Genomic DNA, 22,489 nt, shown 5'->3' on the forward strand with positions numbered 1-22,489 from the left:
TGTTTTGTACCTACCTATGCTGAAACACTTCCTACTTCCGAGGATAAGGTATTTGGTATTTGATGTAACTTGCATGGGATATTTTATAACCAACGAGTGTCATATCGTGTTTTTCTGGCGATTAGTGTCTGTGTAAATTTAAATGGTTGCATGTTGTTGTTAACCCTCGGCTGTCAACCGGTTTTTATATGTTGCCGGTACATTGTCCTATTTTCGATCACTAATAGATCACCTAACTTGTAATGCATAATGTGAACGAGGGCTACGCCGCTGTGCAACGAATATCCGATAATTTCAATTCGACTCACATAGTTAAAGTTTAAAAGCAAAACAATAATATCTTGTTTCTCCCATGAAAGAAAAATGATTGATTGTTTGTTTTACTAATAGGAATTTAGGTCTAGCATAGATCTCCTTATTTGCATTATTTATTTCGGTGTGAAAGGTCGTAAATTTCTTTTCAAAATACCGGTAGACATTTGAGGAGAGCTAGATTCTGCTGACCCTGAAACCTAAGTACCCTGTTAATCATGCAAAAATATGCCCACGCAAGTGTCCAAGAAATTATTGTATAAAATGCATGCTGGAATATTGCTGAGATGGGTGTTAAACGACTAACACACACACACTGGTATACAATGAGTGTTTACAACCATGTACAACATGAACAATGTATGTGAACATGGTGTACACTAATAACCATGCATGCTAATGTACACACCAGAACTATCAGGTACAAGCTGACACATTTCGATATCACTGTTAATTAGGGGAGAAACGAAACAACAAAGTCGCGATACGATATGTATCATGATACATAGATCGCGACACAATACATATTGCAATACACATATTTTCTTCAAATCGCATGGAAACTTCTTACTATAAATATTTCAGAGCAGGCTCAAACGGAAAGGCTAGCTGTAGACACATGTTCACAGCTATTTTGAGTTGTGAACTTGAAACGCTAATTACAACACATTTGTGACATTTGACTGACAAAAACGCTGAGGTAGTATGTAATTTATTTAAACAAGTGTGTGATCTTGTGTTGATACCGAAAAAAACATATCGTGTATTGTATTGTGGCATGTAAACTCACAATGCACTGGTGCACCGTTGTATTGTTTCATCCTTACTCAGTGTTCCCGCTTGCTTTTGAAACTGCCAGTCCCCTCTAATTTTTGTCAGTCCCAACTTCAACAAACAAAAAACATAAGAAAATTACCTGGTTATAATTCTTTCAACATCATATCCAGTGCAATGACGTCATCTCTGAAGTAACTTTGTTAGATCTACACATCCTTCACACATTCAGTCATAATTTGCTCTTCTTTCTTTTGAATATTTTGAGACGAAGTCACTTCAGATATATTTTCAACCTCGAAGAAAAGCGACGTTATTTTCCCTTGCATTAAAAATTAACAAGGAGAAACCCTGATGACAAGCTGACTTCGTTTGAAAAATATATTACCGTATTCGACGTAATAAGCGCCCCGCTCTAATAAGCGCCCACGAACAATCCTAATTAGCACCCCTTCTGATTGATCAATGTACACACGACCTATTTATTCGCGTATAATACGCACTCATGTGTTATATGCACACTTAATTATAGGCAATTAAATTCTGGAAAAATATATCTGTCGTACATAAATATTTCAGGCTGTCAGCATAAACCACAGAATTTTTCTTTTAACTTATTTCTTTCACTAAAATAATACTCTAATAAGAGCCCGCTATTTCTAATTTTGAGAGCGCCCTGGGCGCTTATTACATCGAATACGGTATATACATATTGCTGACAATTTATTCAACAACAAAGATTTATAAGGTATTTTATTTGCTGGTCCACAGGGACTGGCAGTCACATGAATTACCGGTCCAAGTCTAATTTTACCGGTAAAAAACGGCAATTACCAGTAAACGGGAACACTGCTTACTGTTTATGTTTCAGACAATGTCGAAGACAACGTTTGTGAAGCTGGACACGGCCGCCAGGAAGGACTGCTTCCTGCAGACGACACTGAGGGATGATGGGAAGGAAGGCTTCCAGCTGATGGTCACGGATGGAGAGAACATCTGGAGTGGAGACTGTACGTACCATTCGTCACCACTCGCCCCTTTCTGTAACCTGCAAGAAGGCTCGTCCCCCTATTGATGAATGTTATGTGTGAAAATACGACAAACCAATGAGAATGCGTGTATGATTTCATGTTCTTTGTCAAAGGATCCCTCAGAAATAATTTTTTATTTTATATATGTCTTGCATCTAAAAATATACCAAAGATACAGTTAAATGTGTTCAATCATACTGTATATTTCCGCATGTCCTGATGTGCTTTAAATCTTAAATATATATGATATATGGGGAAATATATGTAAACCATTACACAACGAGTTGACAATTGTTTTAGGTATGCCCGTTTGCGCTAAGACAGAACCCGGTCGCCAAAATGGCCATGAGAGGGTCACGAGTCGCTATTCGGCTTGTCCCGGAATAAAACACGAGTTTGTCACAAATGAGTACGTACATTGTGAACCCGATGTTGAAACACATTGGATTGTACTGACATGTTCTCAGTGAAATCACTCAAATTGATAAGTCTCTGAATTAACTAACATGACTCGTGGGTATAACATTAGGGTATAGAATATAACATTAGGGTATAACATATAATAGGATATAAACATTAGGGTATAACACAAAGACACAGTTAGACCTGTTATGTGTGGTTACTGTGGTGTGAGTTTTTACTGTGTTGTCAGTGTTTACTTTGATATTGTTATTGTGACGGCAGTGACGGAGGACAACATCGACAGCCTGAGCAGCAAGGCCAAGATGGACTACAACACCTACGTCGCCCAGACGGTCAAGGCATTCACACAACAAAACCTGGCTGGGATGCAGTTTGAATTTCAGATGAAGACAAGGGGAGATGACTCCGTCGACTTTATTTGGAAGAAGCATGTGCCAGCCGATGAAATCAAGGTACTGAGTAAAATCTGGGGATGATAGACGTAGAATTAACAATTCGACAAAGGAAAGATAAATGTGGCAACTAAAAGATTAATTTTCAGTCGTGCTGTCATTGATCATAGGGAGCAGTGGGATTGGCCTTAGGACTAGATCATATTTTGTCGACACCTCCTCAAAATGAATGTAACATTTCCCATGACCCCCCTACCCATAATAATCTTTGTATTTGAAAAAATATAACTGTGACATTTTTTGTGACATCCCTCTTAATCTTAAAATGGAGGGGTCATCAAAATATGATACAGGTCTGAGACCCTAAGACATTCATCGACCCGTGAAGATCCGGGCTGGAATAGGTCTTCAACAACCCATGCTTGCTGTAACAAGCAACAATGCTTGTCGTAAGAGGCGACTAACAGGATCAGGTAGTCATGCTCGCTGACTTTTTTGATGCATGTCATCGTATCCCAATTGTGAAGATCAATGCTCATGATATCAGTCACTAGATTGTCTGGTCCAGATTCAATTATTTATATATAGCTGGAACATTGCTGAGTCAGTGTTAAACAAATACATTCATCATGTGAAAAAGACAGCACTGAATACTGAAAAACATAGTTTTGATTTCTTGATGAATGTACATTTAAAAAACGTAAACCTTACACAATGTCATCCAATCACAACTGCAAGGTTTCTCACTGCGCACTCTATCTTCTCTACAAATGCTGGGGCACGGGTGGCCCACTCGTCTAAGGGGGCGCGATTCGCCGTGCAGAGTTGCGTCCCTTAGGAACGCCAGAAACCTATGATTGTGGGTTAGAATCCCGGTTCGCCCCGATTATGTTTCTAGGTTTGTCAGCACCCTACCCGTGCGCGTGGGTTTCACCGAAGTGGTAAACATCTGAGACCTGCATCACTTTGGGCTTTCCTCCCATATTAAGCTGACACGCCGTGATATGACTGGAATACTGTTAAAAGCGGCGTTAAACCCAACTCACTCACTCACTCACTCACTCACTCACTCACTCTCTCACTCTCTCTCTCTCTCTCTCTCTCTCTCTCTCTCTCTCTCTCTCTCTCTCTCTCTCTCACTCTCTCTCTCTCTCTACAAATGCTGCTGGTCAAACAACTGATTCTGATTTGGTGCTTGGAACCCATTGTTTGCTGACTTGAACTGTAATAGCCCTGAACATTGTATATAGTTGGATGAGAAACCTACAGACCTCTTAGGTTTAATTGATGTCTCATGAAGATATATTGAGATATAGGAGTACAAGCAGGATGAAGTTTAATTAATGGATGCTCCCTGTACAGTTTCAGCTGGGCAGTGTGACTCTGTATATGAAGGATGACCCTGCTCGGTGTATACGTCAGATATTCCAGCAGAACATCACCACCAACACCAGTCTACAGGAACGCATCCGTTCCCTAGACACAGACAATGAACGCCTGTCACGAGAGAGAGCCATGGCCCTGAAGGTATAGTTGATACATAGAATACTAAATTAGCTCCGTGTAATACCAATTTTATGAAACGTTATGATACCCCAACCATTCACGAGTTTCATAAAATTGGTTTTACACCGGAGCGAGTTTAGTATTTTATTGATTACTTGCCATTTATAACTTTTTTAGAATTATACTGTCATGTATGAATAGGCTGACACCTACACGATCCGTGGCATAATCTCATTGAGTTTAACAGAATAATACTTCAAACACGTTAAAAGTTGAAACGTATTGATTTAATACCATACAGCGGTCCACCTTTAGAATTCAGGCTTCTGTTCCACAAAGTTATCTGGCTTTTTCCTTTATCTCGACGTTTGATTGGGATGGTAAAATAATAACAAAAATCAAGGGCAGGTAATTTGAGATTGTGAGAACCACGGAAATGGATCCAGGGGTTAGCGAACCCTGTAGATATAGAGGATGATTTTAAGTTTAAAGTAGTTGTGAGACTACCTTTACGTGTATGCTTGAAAATGTGTGAAAGGTCTAGGGCTATTTAGAAAATATTACCAATGTGTCTTTAGACAGAAAATATATCAACATGAATCCTTAAAAGTTTAAAATTTCGAGACTTTTATCATTTTTAATTTTAGTCACCCAAAACCATTCTTCAAACTTTTTCAGTTTGTAAACAGTAATAAACAGTCGTGAAAAAAAGAGAGCCGAGAGATTAGTGATGTCATTTGATTGTGACGTCATTGTTGATGTTGACATCACAATTTCATCAACATTTACAATGACATCACAATCAAATGACATCACAATTGTCTGCAAAGCATTGTGATGCAATTTCATTGATCTCACCCGAGCGATATATCCTGTGGAGGCCAGTTTGGGATTATAAATGGGGTAAATCTTTGATTATTCTGGGCAATGTGCCTCCATTCTATTGCGATAAATACTCTGAACCAATTTACCACCATACCTTAGTTTTTACCCTGATTTGAATGACACAGTGCTAAATATAGCCATCCAATCACATTACACACAGGATCAAGACAAATCCTGTCCAAGTTAATAAGTTAAGTTATCTTTACCAATATGATTTTAACCATGTTGTAAGTTCTTCAAACCTTGCTATCCTTGATCTATCATTTGAAGTGTTGTGATTAACAACTATATTTATCTTTAAGAGTAAGAGACAAATCAAATAGCTTGTGGCAATGGATTTCATTTGCTTCTATAATGCTGGAGGACCACAGTTTACTGTTATTGTTTCAGAGGCTGGACAAATGTATCACAGCGAAGGAGGAGATGGAGAGAGATCTGTACGAGAAGGTGAGGTCACAAGAATGCAGGGTCATTGTTGGGTAAACGCCCTGTCCAGTCTCATTCCACAACTGGTTTAACACAAATTCTCTTTTTCTCCAAGAAGATTCTTCTTCAAAAGATGGCAGTTCACCAAGAGCCAATGTTAAATTAGACCTTGTCACTGTATTTACAGTCTACATGGATCTTATCAGAAGGATGGGGGGGGGGGGTCACGGTTGGCCCAGTCGTTTAAGGCTCCGCGATTCACTGTGCAGAGTTGCGCCCCTTGGGCACGCCAAAAACCTATTGTGGGTTCGAATTCCGGTTCGCCCCAATTATGTTTCTAGGTTTGTCAGCACCATACCCGTGCTCGTGGGTTTCACCGAAGTGGTAAACATCTGTGACCTGCATCACTTTGGGCTTTCCTCCCACATTAAGCTGACAAGCCGTGATATGACTGGAATACTGTCAAAAGCTGGAGTTCCTGAGTTGAGCAATGACTGAGTTCATGATGTGTTGAGTGGTCACTGAGTACCAGATGAGTTGAGTGGTTACCGAGTTCATGATGAGTTGAGTGGGCACTGAGTTCATGATGAGTTGAGTGGTCACTGAGTTCATGATGAGTTGAGTGGTCACTGAGTTCATGATGAGTTGAGCAATCACTGAGTTCATGATGAGTTGAGTGGTCACTGAGTTCATGATGAGTTGAATGGTCACTGAGTTCATGATGAGTTGAGTGGTCACAGTTTATGATGAGTTGAGCAATCACTTAGTTCATGATGAGTTGAGTGGTCACTGAGTTCATGATGAGTTGAGTGGTCACTGAGTACCAGATGAGTTGAGTGGTCACAGTTTATGACGAGTTGAGTGGTCACTGAGTTCATGATGAGTTGAGCAATCACTGAGTTCATGATGAGTTGAGTGGTCACTGAGTTCATGATGAGTTGAGCAATCACTGAGTTCATGATGAGTTGAGTGGTCACTGAGTTCATGATGAGTTGAGTGGTCACTGAGTTCATGATGAGTTGAGCAATCACTGAGTTCATGATGAGTTGAGCAATCACTGAGTTCATGATGAGTTGAGTGGTCACTGAGTTCATGATGAGTTGAGCAATCACTGAGTTCATGATGAGTTGAGTGGTCACTGAGTTCATGATGAGTTGAGTGGTCACTGAGTTCATGATGAGTTGAGCAATCACTGAGTTCATGATGAGTTGAGTGGTCACTTAGTTCATGATGAGTTTAGTGGTCACTGAGTTCATGGTGAGTTGAGTGGTCACTGATTTCATGGTGAGTTGAGCAATCACTGAGTTCATGATGAGTTGAGCAATCACTGAGTTCATGATGAGTTGAGTGGTCACTGAGTTCATGATGAGTTGAGTGGTCACTGAGTTCATGATGAGTTGAGTGGTCACTGAGTTCATGATGAGTTGAGTGGTCACAGTTTATGATGAGTTGAGTGGTCACTTAGTTCATGATGAGTTGAGTGGTCACTGAGTTCATGGTGAGTTGAGTGGTCACTGAGTTTATGGTGAGTTGAGTGGTCACTTAGTTCATGATGAGTTGAGTGGTCACAGAGTACCAGATGAGTTGAGCAATCACTGAGTTCATGATGAGTTGAGTGGTCACTGAGTTCATGATGAGTTGAGCAATCAATGAGTTCATGATGAGTTGAGCAATCACTGAGTTCATGATGAGTTGAGTGGTCACTGAGTTCATGATGAGTTGAGTGGTCACTGAGTTCATGATGAGTTGAGTGGTCACTGAGTTCATGATGAGTTGAGTGGTCACAGTTTATGATGAGTTGAGTGGTCACTTAGTTCATGATGAGTTGAGTGGTCACTGAGTTCATGGTGAGTTGAGTGGTCACTGAGTTTATGGTGAGTTGAGTGGTCACTTAGTTCATGATGAGTTGAGTGGTCACAGAGTACCAGATGAGTTGAGCAATCACTGAGTTCATGATGAGTTGAGTGGTCACTGAGTTCATGATGAGTTGAGCAATCAATGAGTTCATGATGAGTTGAGCAATCACTGAGTTCATGATGAGTTGAGTGGTCACTGAGTTCATGATGAGTTGAGTGGTCACTGAGTTCATGATGAGTTGAGTGGTCACTGAGTTCATGATGAGTTGAGTGGTCACTGAGTTCATGATGAGTTGAGCAATCACTGAGTTCATGATGAGTTGAGTGGTCACTGAGTTCATGATGAGTTGAGCAATCACTGAGTTCATGATGAGTTGAGTGGTCACTGAGTTCATGATGAGTTGAGTGGTCACTGAGTTCATGATGAGTTGAGCAATCACTGAGTTCATGATGAGTTGAGTGGTCACTGAGTTCATGATCAGTTGATTGGTCACTGAGTTCATTATCAGTTGAGTGGTCACTGAGTTCATGATCAGTTGAGCAATTACTGAGTTCATGATAAGTATAGTGATCACTGAGTTCCAGATATCTTGATCAAATATTGTCACCAGTTATTTGTATTTTTGGTTAGCCTTGTGCAAGCAGTAGATACGTTTACATCGCCAGTCATAGATCTATATCCCATTTGGCCACCAAAATGGTCATTTGTTATTACATTTTATTATCTTCTATTTTTTCAGTTTGTAGCAGTTCTTAACAGCAAAAAAGAGAAAATAAGAGCTTTGAAACAACAAAGTAAGTTTTGTATTTACTCCAAGAGACTCATTTAGTAACTTTTCAAGAATGATTGGGTGGTCACACCGTTTGTCGTTCATATGTGACTTGAGTCTATCAACGCATGAGAAATTGGTCATGCTCTTGTATCCGCCTTAAGACTTCTGAGTCCCATGATGGGATGTGACCCTTCTGCATTTGTGACATCCCGCTAGACTTGTTATGTGCATGGTGTACTGGTGATCTACATGTCATGTACAATGTTTGTTTATTACAGTAGAAGATGGGGTCCCATCATCCTCCAGTGTTAAAGGTAAGTTTGAAGTACAGTGGAATCTGACCAATTCAGACAAAAAGCCGAGTTTACGGCGAGATCTGGATTACACAGAGTACAAAAAGTTGACCTGAAGACAAAATGAAAAGCAACTCTCATTTCTCTGTGTTCTCATACACACACAATGTACATGAGATATTGACATGGGCTGGCATTAAATACACATTTAAACATTCTTTACTTGACAAAGCAGTCAGAAAAACGCTGGGAATTAATCCAAGCCCCCGGAATGGCCGTCCATGTAAGTCAGAGTGTCTCAGGTTTTATGTTCTTGAAACATCTTGGTTTGGGCTTTACCCATGACTACCGGTAATGGTTTTAACTTTTCTCCAGTGGAGACCGCCTCCGTGGTCTAGTGGTAGAGCGTCCGCTCGGAGAGCGGAAGGTCCTGGGTTCAATCCCCGACCGCGTCATACCAAAAGATGTTAAAAGATGGTACTTGTTGTTACCCTGTCTGGCGCTTGGCATTAAGGGTCTAAAAGAAGGACGGGTTGGCTCGGAGTCAGTATACTGTGTCTGAGTGGGGTATTCATGTTAAACTGCGGCATGGTATCTCAGTGAGCTAGCACTATAAATCGGCATCAGTCCGGACTAGTACAAGCAGCCACACAAACACACACACGACACACACGTACATGCATGTCGCTATATGAATGCAATAATCTTGGACGCGACGTTAAACCCCATTTCACCTCACCTCACCTTTTCTCCAGTGGCACTGCAACACAATACAGTTGTCAAGTGTTCCTTAGACAGTTTTCCTCCCTTTACAACATGGGTTTTGTCAGTCTTATCTGTCAAGGCTTGAAAAAACAAACCTTTCTCATCACAGTTGAAAACATTGGATGGGTCATAATTGGCTGTAATGTGTGGTAGGAGGGACTTATACTTGTCAATAGATAAGACAGATGTGTAAGTCTGGTATGCCCTCAGACTGCAGTGATGTTTGTAGATGAGACAGATGTGATAAGTCTGGTATGGCCTCAGACTGCAGTGATTTTTGTAGATGAGACAGGTGTGATAAGTCTGGTATGCCCTCAGACTGCAGTGATGTTTCTAGATAAGACAGGTGTGATAAGTCTGGTATGCCCTCAGACTGCAGTGATTTTTGTAGATGAGACAGGTGTGATAAGTCTGGTATAGCCTGGGCCTGCAGTGATGTTTGTAGATGAGACAGATGTGATAAGTCTGGTATAGCCTCAGACTGCAGTGATGTTTGTAGATAAGACAGATGTGATAAGTCTGGTATGCCCTCAGACTGCAGTGATTTTTGTAGATGAGACAGGTGTGATAAGTCTGGTATGCCCTCAGACTGCAGTGATTTTTGTAGATGAGACAGGTGTGATAAGTCTGGTATGGCCTGGGCCTGCAGTGATGTTTGTAGATGAGACAGATGTGATAAGTCTGGTATAGCCTGGGACTGCAGTGATGTTTGTAGATAAGACAGATGTGATAAGTCTGGTATGCCCTCAGACTGCAGTGATGTTTGCAGATAAGACAGATGTGATAAGTCTGGTATAGCCTGGGCCTGCAGTGATGTTTGTAGATAAGACAGATGTGATAAGTCTGGTATGCCCTGGGACTGCAGTGATGTTTGTAGATAAGACAGGGGTGATAAGTCTGGTATGTCCTCAGACTGCAGTGATGTTTGTAGATAAGACAGGGGTGATAAGTCTGGTATGGCCTGGGACTGCAGTAATGTTTGTAGATGAGACAGGTGTGATAAGTCTGGAATGGCCTGGGACTGCAGTAATGTTTGTAGATGAGACAGGGGTGATAAGTCTGGTATGCCCTCAGACTGCAGTGATGTTTCTAGATAAGACAGGTGTGATAAGTCTGGTATGGCCTGGGACTGCTGTGATGTTTGTAGATAAGACAGGTGTGATAAGTCTGGTATGGCCTGGGACTGCAGTAATGTTTGTAGATAAGACAGGTGTGATAAGTCTGGTATGTCCTGGGACTGCAGTGATGTTTGCAGATAAGACAGGTGTGATAAGTCTGGTATGGCCTGGGACTGCAGTGATGTTTGTAGATAAGACAGGTGTGATAAGTCTGGTATGGCCTGGGACTGCAGTGATGTTTGCAGATAAGACAGGTGTGATAAGTCTGGTATGGCCTGGGACTGCTGTGATGTTTGTAGATAAGACAGGGGTGATAAGTCTGGTATGCCCTCAGACTGCAGTGATGTTTGTAGATAATACAGGTGTGATAAGTCTGGTATGGCCTGGGACGGCAGTGATCATGCGGATGTTGTAGATGATGCCAGGCCTGGTATGTCTGGAGTTGGGGATGCTGGAGTATCAGATGAGTCCGAAAATGAGGATGTCACCAACAGCATCAGCTCTACCTCCCGGGTGCCGAGAGGAAGGTGCGTGTGAAATTATCCTGTTCTTTCCAGTCATAGCACATTGCCCTAGCTGGAGGCAGAGACAAGTGTATTTATTCCTCTCTGTTGTTTTGCAAGGATACATTTAAACATGGTGATAAGATAACCATGAAATAGTTTTAAAAAAACAAGAAAACATTTGGCGAAAGTTAATTCATTTTGTATTACAATTAAACTTTAAGGGGAGATCATTCAGGGTACTTTTGAATAGGAAATATTTTTCATAATACTTACTGGTAGTACACATATTTGTTGTGGAACATAAAACTTGAACTGCTTTGAGCGTAGCTTGTCTCATTCTGAACAAATGTTATGTATAAAATGCATTGACTTCATATATACTCACCACCAAAAGAAACGCGAACCAAAGAAACATGTATAGAGGTTATCTAGCAAGTGTGTTTGGGGATGGTAAATATCTTGCATTAGGAATAAACATTGTATTTAGCGAGCCTTGGCGACAAAACGAAACAAGGTAACAATTCAAACATATTTCGGCCAAATCCAAAATTGTTTCGAAATTTATATCTCCAATGTTGCCAAAACTTATAAAATGCCTTAGCTACGTCACAGTTAGACACTGATTTTAAGTATATTTGACTGTTCTTTTGATAATGATAGCAATTATCTCTGTAGTTTATCCAGATTCCCGATGGTTAATTCTGACTCAATTGCCGAATGACAAGGGCGACGCCATGTTTGTTTATAAACACTGAAAGTAGTCCCTACTTGACCTTTGATATTTGCATCTCTATCTGCATATGACCCAAACGGATATCATTTTTATCTGTAGGCTTTATCCTGCCGAGAAATCTGCCCATTATATGATATAGAGAAGTATGTACGTTTAGAAGGGACGTTTCCAATGTGTACCACTTAATGACAAAACTAACAATCAGTCAAGTGTACCACAATGTCTTTTTTCTTATCACAATATGCTGGACCTGATTTCAAACTTTACACGCTAATCCTGCACAAGACAAATGGTGCATCTCGAGTTATGAATCTATGATGTCACATGCGATGCGTTCATGAGTGTCGGTTCGCACAACATACCAGTACGTGCGTTTGTGCATCGAACCAATCTAATTTCTTTTGAATATGAATAAGCCTTCATACATTAACCAACATGTATGATATTCGCGTTCTTTTGTCTGTGAGTATATATATATTTATACATGTTGATATGTTTGCACAAGGTAGAATTAAAATACAAAGGGGACAATATAATGAGGAGGCCAATGGGATTAACAGGAGAGAAGCCACTCAAGGACAATGAAATTGTAGTGATAGCGTAATAATATAACAATTTATCATCCAAAACTGAATCCCACAGGAGACATCGATTGGATGAGATCAAGCGATATCTACATTGTAGATATCGCTGCAATGAAATTACATCACAATTCTTTGAAGACCTTGTGTCGTCACTGGTTACCATGACGTCACAATCAAAAGACATCACGAATGGCTCTGCTACTGAAGCTGTACTCCAGTACTTTTTACACTGAAGACACTGCTAATTACTTTCTACAAATTGAAAAAGTTGAAAGAATGATGTTGGATGAAAAATAAAATCTCACCCTCGTGTCTTTTGATATCAATTACATCAACACGAGTTGATAAAAGTGGCAAAAATCCTTGGCAAGCCTTGCAATTTTTTTCAACTCGTGTTGATATATTTGATATCAAAAGACACTCGGGTGAGATTCTCTATATATATCATATGCACTACTGTCATCATATTGTTTGCAGTGTGGATGAAGAGGAAAACACAGACGAAGAATCTGTAAGTTTTGTTGGAGCTACTGCTACTTTTACAACAAGATGCCCTATAAATACATCCATGACGATCCGGGGTAGAATAGGTCTTCAGCAACCCATGCTTGCTGTAGAAGGCGACTATACTTGTTGACTAACAGGATCGGATGGTCATGCTTGTTGACTTGGTTGATGCATGTCATCTTATCCGAATTGCCTGCATCGATGCTCATGATGCCTGTAAATAATGGAGTCTTGAACAGACAATCCAGTATTGTCATCATGAGCAACGTCTACCAAATGTGTGGATCGACCGCTGTCATATAGCTGGAATATTGCTGAGTGCGGCAGTAAACAAACAAACAAACAAACAAACCATATAAATAAAGTATATCCATACTGTGATTCTCCTTCAGTGATCTCAAAGAGACAAGTCTTATGTCTTATCATTAACTGATTCTTTGGGACACCATCACCTGGTATTGGTCTATCCATCTACTGTAATACATCTACAGTAGTACATCTATCCTAGTACATCTATCCTAGTACATCTACTCTAGTACATCTATCCTAATACATCTACAGTAGTACATCTATTGAAGTACACTGGTTTGCCTTTCGGGGTAAGGGAACGGTCCATTTGGTTTACAGTAGAAGCCTAGAATTGTTCTGAGTCCATTTCATCTCTGATTTAAGTACAGCAAACTACGGCTATAACAAACTCTAAGGGACCACTAATTTTAGTTCATAATAACTGTAGTTCATTATAAGCATATATACAGCATAAATACAACAAATGGCCAGGACTAAAAAATAAGTTCGTTAATTCGGTCAGTTCTTTATAAGCGTGTTTGTAATAAACGTAGTTTACTGTATATCGAAGCCACTCTGTTTAGTCTAGTCACATCAGTAGTGCTTCAGGTGTGGAGTGGTATATGCAGGGTGATCACTGCAAGGGATGTGTTGCAGCAGCCCGCTCCATCCAAACGCCGACGTCGGGCACCAGTAGGTCGGACCACAAAGAAAGAAGCAGATTCCTCTCTTGTGTTAGAAGATGAGCCCGATAGAGCAGTTACGACAGTGGCAAGAAGGTGAGGGAGAGATTTGAGTATTATTGGGGGAGATAAGAGTTCTGTTGAGGGATATGGAGGTACTGCTGTTGGGCGAGATAAAGATGGTATTGGGAGAAACTGTTCAGGGAAATAGGGGTTCTATTGGGAGAAACTGTTCAGGGAAATAGGGGTTCTATTGGGAGAAACTGTTCAGGGAAATAGGGGTTCTATTGGGAGAAACTATAAGGGGAAATAGGGGTACTATTGGGAGAAACTATAAGGGGAGATAAGGGCAGTATTGGGAGAAACTATAAGGGCAGATAAGGGTACTGTTGGGAGAAACTATAAGGGCGGATAAGGGTACTATTGGGAGACACTATAAGGGCAGATAAGGGTACTATTTGGAGAAACTATAAGGGCAGATAAGGGTACTATTGGGAGAAACTAAAAGGGCAGATAAGGGTACTATTGGGAGAAACTATAAGGGGAAATAGGGGTACTATTGTGAGAAACTATAAGGGGAGATATGGGTACTATAAGAAGAAGCTATAAGGGGAGATAAGGGTACTATTGGGAGAAACTATAAGGGGAGATAAGGGTACTATTGGGAGAAACTATAAGGGGAGATAAGGGTACTGTTGGGAGAAACTATAATGGGAGATAAGGGTACTATCGGGTGAAACTATAAGGGGAGATAAGGGTACTATTGGGAGAAACTATAAGGGGAGATAAGGGTACTATAAGAAGAAGCTATAAGGGGAGATAAGGGTACTATAAGAAGAAACTATAAGGGGAGATAAGGGTACTATAAGAAGAAGCTATAAGGGGAGATAAGGGTACTATAAGAAGAAGCTATAAGGGGAGATAAGGGTACTATAAGAAGAAACTATAAGGGGAGATAAGGGTACTATAAGAAGAAACTATAATGGGAGATAAGGGTACTATAAGAAGAAGCTATAAGGGGAGATAAGGGTACTATTGGGAGAAACTATAAGGGGAGATAAGGGTACTATAAGAAGAAACTATAAGGGGAGATAAGGGTACTATAAGAAGAAGCTATAAGGGGAGATAAGGGTACTATTGGGAGAAACTATAAGGGGAGATAAGGGTACTATTGGGAGAAACTATAAGGGGAGATAAGGGTACTATAAGAAGAAACTATAAGGGGAGATAAGGGTACTATTAGAAGAAGCTATAAGGGGAGATAAGGGTACTATAAGAAGAAGCTATAAGGGGAGATAAGGGTACTATTGGGAGAAACTATAAGGGGAGATAAGGGTACTATTGGGAGAAACTATAAGGGGAGATAAGGGTACTATTAGAAGAAGCTATAAGGGGAGATAAGGGTACTATAAGAAAAAACTATAAGGGGAGATAAGGGTACTATTGGGAGAAACTATAAGGGGAGATAAGGGTACGATTGGGAGAAACTATAAGGGGAGATATGGGTACTATAAGAAGAAGCTATAAGGGGAGATAAGGGTACTATTGGGAGAAGCTACAAGGGGAGATAAGGGTACTATTGGGAGAAACTATAAGGGGAGATATGGGTACTATAAGAAGAAGCTATTTATAAGGGGAGATAAGGGTACTATTGGGAGAAACTATAAGGGGAGATAAGGGTACTATAAGAAGAAACTATAATGGGAGATAAGGGTACTATTGGGAGAAACTATAAGGGGAGATATGGGTACTATTGGGAGAAACTATAAGGGGAGATAAGGGTACTATAAGAAGAAGCTATAAGGGGAGATAAGGGTACTATAAGAAGAAGCTATAAGGGGAGATAAGGGTACTATAAGAAGAAGCTATAAGGGGAGATAAGGGTACTATAAGAAGAAACTATAAGGGGAGATAAGGGTACTATAAGAAGAAGCTATAAGGGGAGATAAGGGTTCTATTGGGAGAAGCTATAAGGGGAGATAAGGGTACTATAAGAAGAAACTATAAGGGGAGATAAGGGTTCTATTGGGAGAAGCTATAAGGGGAGATAAGGGTACTATAAGAAGAAACTATAAGGGGAGATAAGGGTACTATAAGAAGAAACTATAAGGGGAGATAAGGGTACTATTGGGAGAAACTATAAGGGGAGATAAGGGTACTATTGGGAGAAACTATAAGGGGAGATATGGGTACTATAAGAAGAAGCTATAAGGGGAGATAAGGGTACTATAAGAAGAAGCTATAAGGGTAGATAAGGGTACTATAAGAAGAAGCTATAAGGGGAGATAAGGGTACTATAAGAAGAAGCTATAAGGGTAGATAAGGGTACTATAAGAAGAAACTATAATGGGAGATAAGGGTACTATTGGGAGAAACTATAAGGGTAGATAAGGGTACTATAAGAAGAAACTATAATGGGAGATAAGGGTACTATTGGGAGAAACTATAATGGGAGATAAGGGTACTATTGGGAGAAACTATAAGGGGAGATAAGGGTACTATTGGGAGAAACTATAAGGGGAGATAAGGGTACTATTAGAAGAAGCTATAAGGGGAGATAAGGGTACTATAAGAAGAAGCTATAAGGGGAGATAAGGGTACTATAAGAAGAAGCTATAAGGGGAGATAAGGGTACTATAAGAAGAAACTATAAGGGGAGATAAGGGTACTATAAGAAGAAGCTATAAGGGGAGATAAGGGTACTATAAGAAGAAACTATAAGGGTACTATAAGAAGAAGCTATAAGGGGAGATAAGGGTACTATTGGGAGAAACTATAAGGGAAGATAAGGGTACTATTGGGAGAAACTATAAGGGGAGATAAGGGTACTATTGGGAGAGACTATAAGGGGAGATAAGGGTACAATTGGGAAAAATTGCACAGAAGTAATGTTTATTCCCCTCCTTGCAGACCCGCCCGGCAGAGAGGAGCCAACAAGAAACAAACACCATCCAAACCAGTGCTCCCCAAAGTCACGTCCAAGCGGTCAGATAGCGGCGGGTAAGTTGTGCAGGCCATACCAACATAGATGTTCAGTGTTGCACTAGCGTGTTTGTCCTGGCTCGTGGTATTCTGGACAATACTTGCCACATAACATGCATAGTTTTACAAAAACGGATAGATGGGAACCTGACAGTGGAGGTATGCAGAAGTATTTAGATGTCCCAGATCGGACTCAACCCTGAAAGGTACCAGAATCTGTACTTTACTAAGAAAGTGTTGTCATAAAATTTTAACATTTGTTAAGATTTCCATTGCTAACTTTCATCCCGAGTCCCAATCACGCACATTGAGACGCCCAACGCTAACACCGTATTCGTGCATGCGTGATTCCCGTGCACCCTTTCGAGTTGATTGGTTCAACTGTGTCATATGGCCCTGTGATGCAGGGGTAGCATTATGCAGATGGCTGTTACAATGAATGCTCGTTCCACCCATGACGAACAGGTCTGGTTGTTGATGAAATATAGTGATATATATAGCTAAATAGACAGATTTTTTATTCATGCACCGATTGTCTTTAAATGTAATATCCATTTATCATGTTTATGTATGACTGTTTAATAATCTCATACCAACTTTGACTGGAGTAGGTCCAATAGTTTTTCAGATATTGTAGTAAACGTTAGTACCTTAAATTACCCTCCAGACTATACATGTGTATGTGTGTTCTTCCTCAGTTCCAGCGGGCCAGAGCGGAGAAGCAGCATGAGGAAGAGCAGCTCCCACTCCTCAAACAGATCCTCAGACCACCAAGACCCGGACGATCTGTTTGCAGACCTTGAATAAACAGGTCTTACAACATTCATTGCAGGGATTAGTGAAAGATTAACTGTCAGTGTGTTGAGGTCGGCAATATTACTACGTATATGAGTATGTGAGAGTGTGGGTTGAAGTGAGAAATATTTCAGCTGTAGCAAGGCAGTTTGTAAAGAATCCAGATAACTAACCATTGGCTGAACAACCTTCAAGGTATGTTGATAGACAATCAACCATCTCACATCGTATATACATATGTATTTACTTGTGAGCTTACTTACTTGAAGATTCCGGGGTAGAATAGGTCTTCGGCAACCCATACTTGCCGTAAAAGGCAACTATGCTTGTCGTAAAAGGCGACTAACGGGATCGGGTGGTCATGTCATCCATCTAAATCGTGTGGATCGATGCTCATGATGTCAATCACTGGATTGTCTGGTCCAGACTCAATTATTTTACAGACCGCCGTCATATAGCTGGCATATTGCTGAGTGCAGCGTTAAACAACAAACAAACAAACAAACTGCTTCCACCCATGCACAGACCATATACCGGTATATGGTCTCTGACCCATGGTGCGAGTGAAAGGACTGCTGTACCTTCTTGTCAAGGTTGTGTGATGAATGATATCAACACCTAGTTTACCAACATACTTCATAGATTTGTAAGAGCTGTTCTGTGATGAAAACATTTCCGTGTTATCTGGTAAATTCTTTATCAAGTGCTTTTTAAAGTTAGATGCGAGAAACTGCTTTGTAGGAAAGCATACAGTATTTATGGTCGTACGAAGATGGTTCTACCTGATTGACCTCAGACTCACATTTCTATCTTTTTCTCCTTAATAAGAAGTAGAATATCATGAGATATCTGTTGGGGCTTGAGGACAAGAATACTTTTTCCATATTCAAAGACAATGCATTTTGTTGATGTGATATGTATTTGGTGTTACATATATTGAAAAACCCAGTATCATATACAACCAGCCATTCGGCCCTCCATCCAACCTACCCATCCAGCCCACCCATCCGACCCTCCATCCAACCTACCCAACTGACCCTCCATCCACCCCACCTATCTGACCCTCCATCCAACCTAGCCATCCACCCCACCCATCTGACCCTCCATCCAACCTACCCATCCACCCCACCCAACGTACCCATCAAACCTTCCATCAAACCCTCCGTCCAAACTACCTGTCCGCCCCACCCATCCACCCCACCCATCCAACCCGCCATCCAACCCACCCAACGTACCCATCCACCCCGCCCATCAGACCCTCCATCTGACCTACCCATCCACCCCACCCATCAGACCATCAATCCAAACCCTCCATCCAACCCAAGCATGAAGCCCCATCACTGACATTAGTCTACAAAGGCAGCATCTGTTTGTGTTAAGATTCTTAAGGTGTGCATGTCTATGTTCTAGCTACCATATTGTGTGTATTTGTACATGTAGTGCTGTAGAATATTTTAGATGTAGAAGATTTTCATATACAACACTGTGATGATTGCGATTGCTAATGAAATGAACTGATACCATTTATTTCCCATTCTTTATATGTGGTTGTTTTAGGAGAGATTTTACAGCGTTGCTATGGCAACCTGACCAGGGATAATAAAACTATAAAACTGGATTTTGTTTGTGTTTTTGTTAAATGTGTACCTGTCTATGTAATCACGTGGCGAAAGCTTGAGCCCTCATGGTTTATTCTCCCTGCAGTGTTTTATGTGTAGCATAAAGTGGGTCCTAGGGATATTTATGATATTTAAGACTCTTATTTATGGTGAGGGGAGGTGAAATTGGGTTTAACGTCGCGTCCAAGATTATTGCACTTATATAGCAACGTGCATGTACGTGTGTGGGTTTGTGTGGCTGCTTGTACTAGTCCGGACTGATGCCGATTTATAGTGCTAGCCCACTGAGATACCATGCCGCTGTTTAACATGAATACCCCACTCAAGACACAGTATACTGACTCCGAGCCGACCAGTCCTTGTTTAAGCCCCTTAATGCCTAGCGCCAGACAGGGTAACAACAAGTACCATCTTTTAACGTCTTTTGGTATGACGCGGTCGGGGACGAACCCCGGACCTTCCGCTCTCCGGGCGGACGCTCTACCACTAGATCACGGAGGCGGTCTCTTATCTATGGGATAAGGGTTTTTAAACATAAAACCTGATGGGAAGTGTTTTATCTAACTTATGAACAAAACAAAACCCACTTAAAACAACATTTATCAACATTTTTATGTTTCAAACACACTTTCCATGAACCTTAGGAAACGGGTGTAAACTATTATCTGTTGCTGGCGTATGGTACTTGAAAAAGACATACTTAAAAGCTTTGTGATTTATCAGCGCCACTGTAGCCTAGTGGTACACTCACAATGAAGGATGTGTGTTCGATCCTCGGGAATATGAAGAAAACATTTGTCATTTGATTTTACATGTAAATACATTGTGTTCAAATACAAAATAAATTTCTCACCAGAAACATTCATATGTTAAAATCTAAACAGAATTTGTATTAATAAAATCCCTGTAATATCATAACATATATAGAAATGTGCCTGGGATATCATAACGTCCCTGTTTATGAGATTTAACCCAACTGGAGAACAATAGCTTTTATGGCTTTGTATTATTTTATTCATATTTCTACCACATGTATTACATTCCTGGAAGATGCAGGCACTTGACGTTTATAGTTGGAACAAAATATCTCTGTTGGTATATCCTAGGTATACCAAGCTTATCAGGAGCCAGTATGGACAAATTGATAATACCACACTGCCTCAACACTTGCAATAGTCTGGGCACCTCCAGCTATTTCAGGAAACTTTTTCAGGAAACTAGTCCAAGGTTCCTGTAATAGACAACCACTTATGACATACACAAAGGCAAAATTAACTATTATTTGTTTTTAAATAGATGTTTAGAAGTTTCAAACTAAGATGTTTTCTCTTCTGGTATTTACTGGTGTATAGTTTGAAAATAAACTAAATAGGTTTTCTCAAGATTTGTATTTTTTAAATTGAAATTTGATATTCAGCTTTGCACTTTCTGTTTGTTACACAAAGACCATTTGAGGTGTCACTTTCTGTTTTCGGCTTCCTTTGTTGTTTGTTTGTTGATTAACGCCACACTCAAGCAGTATTCCAGCCATTTGAAGGCAGTCTGAAATCTAGTGATTGATGTCATGAGCATCCATCAAGGCAGATTGGATACGATGACATGCAATCAACTAAGTCAGTGAGCCTAACCACTTGATCCATTTAGTCGTCTTTTGCGACAAGCATAGGTTGCTGAAGATCAATTCTAACCAGCATCTTCACGGGAGTAAACCTACATGCATGAACACAATGGCATCAAATTGCCTGAAGTGACATGGTATTTGTTGTGTGACTTAAGTGAGTGAGTGAGTGTGGTTTTGCGCCGCTTATCAATATTCCAGCAATATCACGGCGGGGGACACCAGAAATGGGCTTCACACATTGTACCCATGTCGGGAATCGAATCCGGGTCTTCGGCGTGACAAGCGAACGCTTGAACCACTAGGCTACCCGACCGGCCCGTGTGACTTAAATACAGAACCTGTATATCTATGCAGTCCATAATTATTAGTAATTTTCAGCTCCATTTATATGATTACAGTAGAATACTATTAGTTGCACAACTAATTACAGATAGTTGACTGTGAAGAAGGCCTCTGTTGAAAATCTGAAGATTTTTATAGCGTAATGTTAGCCAAAGTTCAGGATTTTTGGTAATGATGTAATAGAGGTAATTCTTTGAATTATTAACAATGACTATTGTTTGATTATTACAGCTAATTGTGCCTTTGGGTAGAAGTGACAAGTAGTTGTTGAACAAAGGGTAGTATTTCATATATGAGTCGATACAGAGTAATATAGAATGCATTTCAGATCTCACTTTCCAAGACTTCATAAAAATCTAAATATATACATTTTTATATGATACACTAATAAATAACACATACTAATCATAAACATGTTATATGCTCATCTTTAAATAATAAATATGACGATGATACAGATGAAAAATATCACAGATTCTATAGTGAATAACATGAGTATATATAGTTAACTCTCTCCACCAAGAGATTGCGAACATGATTGTTTAAAATAACAATAAGATCACACAATTTATTCTCTTATTTCGATATCTGGTCATCTCAAGTTATTCCTATATGTTTACTTCAAGATAACCAGATATAAATAAGGCCTGTGTTTCTATTATTTAGAAAAACAATAAAAATAGCTCTAACAACATGAAATACTGTTCAGAGCTCTCGCTCGCACGCTTGCTCACTCACTCACTCATCCACCAGCTGATTTACCCACTCACTCACTCTAAAACAATTGGCCTGATAAGGTGAACTGGGCCCACTTGCACAAAGCGATCTTAGCGCTAAAATTATCTTAACTCCCATACATTAACATAGGCTTACGATAGTCTTAGCGCTAAGATCATTTTGTGCAAGAGGGCCCTGATCCCAAATAATCAGTTGTTTTATGACAAGCTTGTTTGTTTGTTTGTTTGTTGTTTATGCCTCACTCGGCAATACTCCAGCTATATGACAGCAGCCGGTATTTAATCAAGTCTGGAACTGTGATTGATATTGTGAACAACAACCCATGATGTCAGATACAATGACACCGTGCAATAATCGCGAACAAAACTGGGGCAGGGACGAGAAAGGGGTACTCGGGTCAGGTGGGTTAGTCGCGTGACATTTTGTTTAAAACACAGAATCACATACTGTACCCAGGGGAAACCATCTTCCCGAGGCATGAGAGTTAACTGACTATAAAAGTCCAGTTTCCAGCCTTGCCGAACTAGGCTGGAATTA

At 40.3% G+C, this 22,489-nt stretch overlaps 1 protein-coding gene across 1 annotated transcript; it reads left to right on the plus strand.

The window, feature by feature from the left end:
* On the plus strand, positions 1-19,250 carry LOC124138171 (DNA repair protein XRCC4-like). Its single transcript, XM_048386217.1, has 12 exons — positions 1-48; positions 1,958-2,096; positions 2,802-2,992; positions 4,295-4,459; positions 5,714-5,770; positions 8,346-8,400; positions 8,657-8,692; positions 10,970-11,081; positions 12,855-12,888; positions 13,830-13,951; positions 16,766-16,855; positions 17,536-19,250. The coding sequence occupies exons 2-12, from the start codon at positions 1,961-1,963 to the stop codon at positions 17,642-17,644; spliced, it is 1,107 nt and encodes a 368-aa protein (XP_048242174.1). The 5' UTR covers positions 1-48; positions 1,958-1,960; the 3' UTR covers positions 17,645-19,250.
* Positions 19,251-22,489: the final 3,239 nt, after the last annotated feature.

This window comes from Haliotis rufescens, unplaced genomic scaffold (assembly GCF_023055435.1).
Source record: "Haliotis rufescens isolate VD_foot unplaced genomic scaffold, xgHalRufe1.0.p SCAF_6, whole genome shotgun sequence".
Taxonomy (NCBI): domain Eukaryota; kingdom Metazoa; phylum Mollusca; class Gastropoda; order Lepetellida; family Haliotidae; genus Haliotis; species Haliotis rufescens.

Bases quoted from the DNA above. Each gene is read 5' to 3' on its own strand.
- LOC124138171 (XM_048386217.1), top strand. From the start codon at position 1,961: ATGTCGAAGACAACGTTTGTGAAGCTGGACACGGCCGCCAGGAAGGAC. The intron at 4,460-5,713 runs GTATAGTTGATA...TTATTGTTTCAG, and splicing joins AGAGAGCCATGGCCCTGAAG to AGGCTGGACAAATGTATCAC. The intron at 13,952-16,765 runs GTGAGGGAGAGA...CCCTCCTTGCAG, and splicing joins GTTACGACAGTGGCAAGAAG to ACCCGCCCGGCAGAGAGGAG.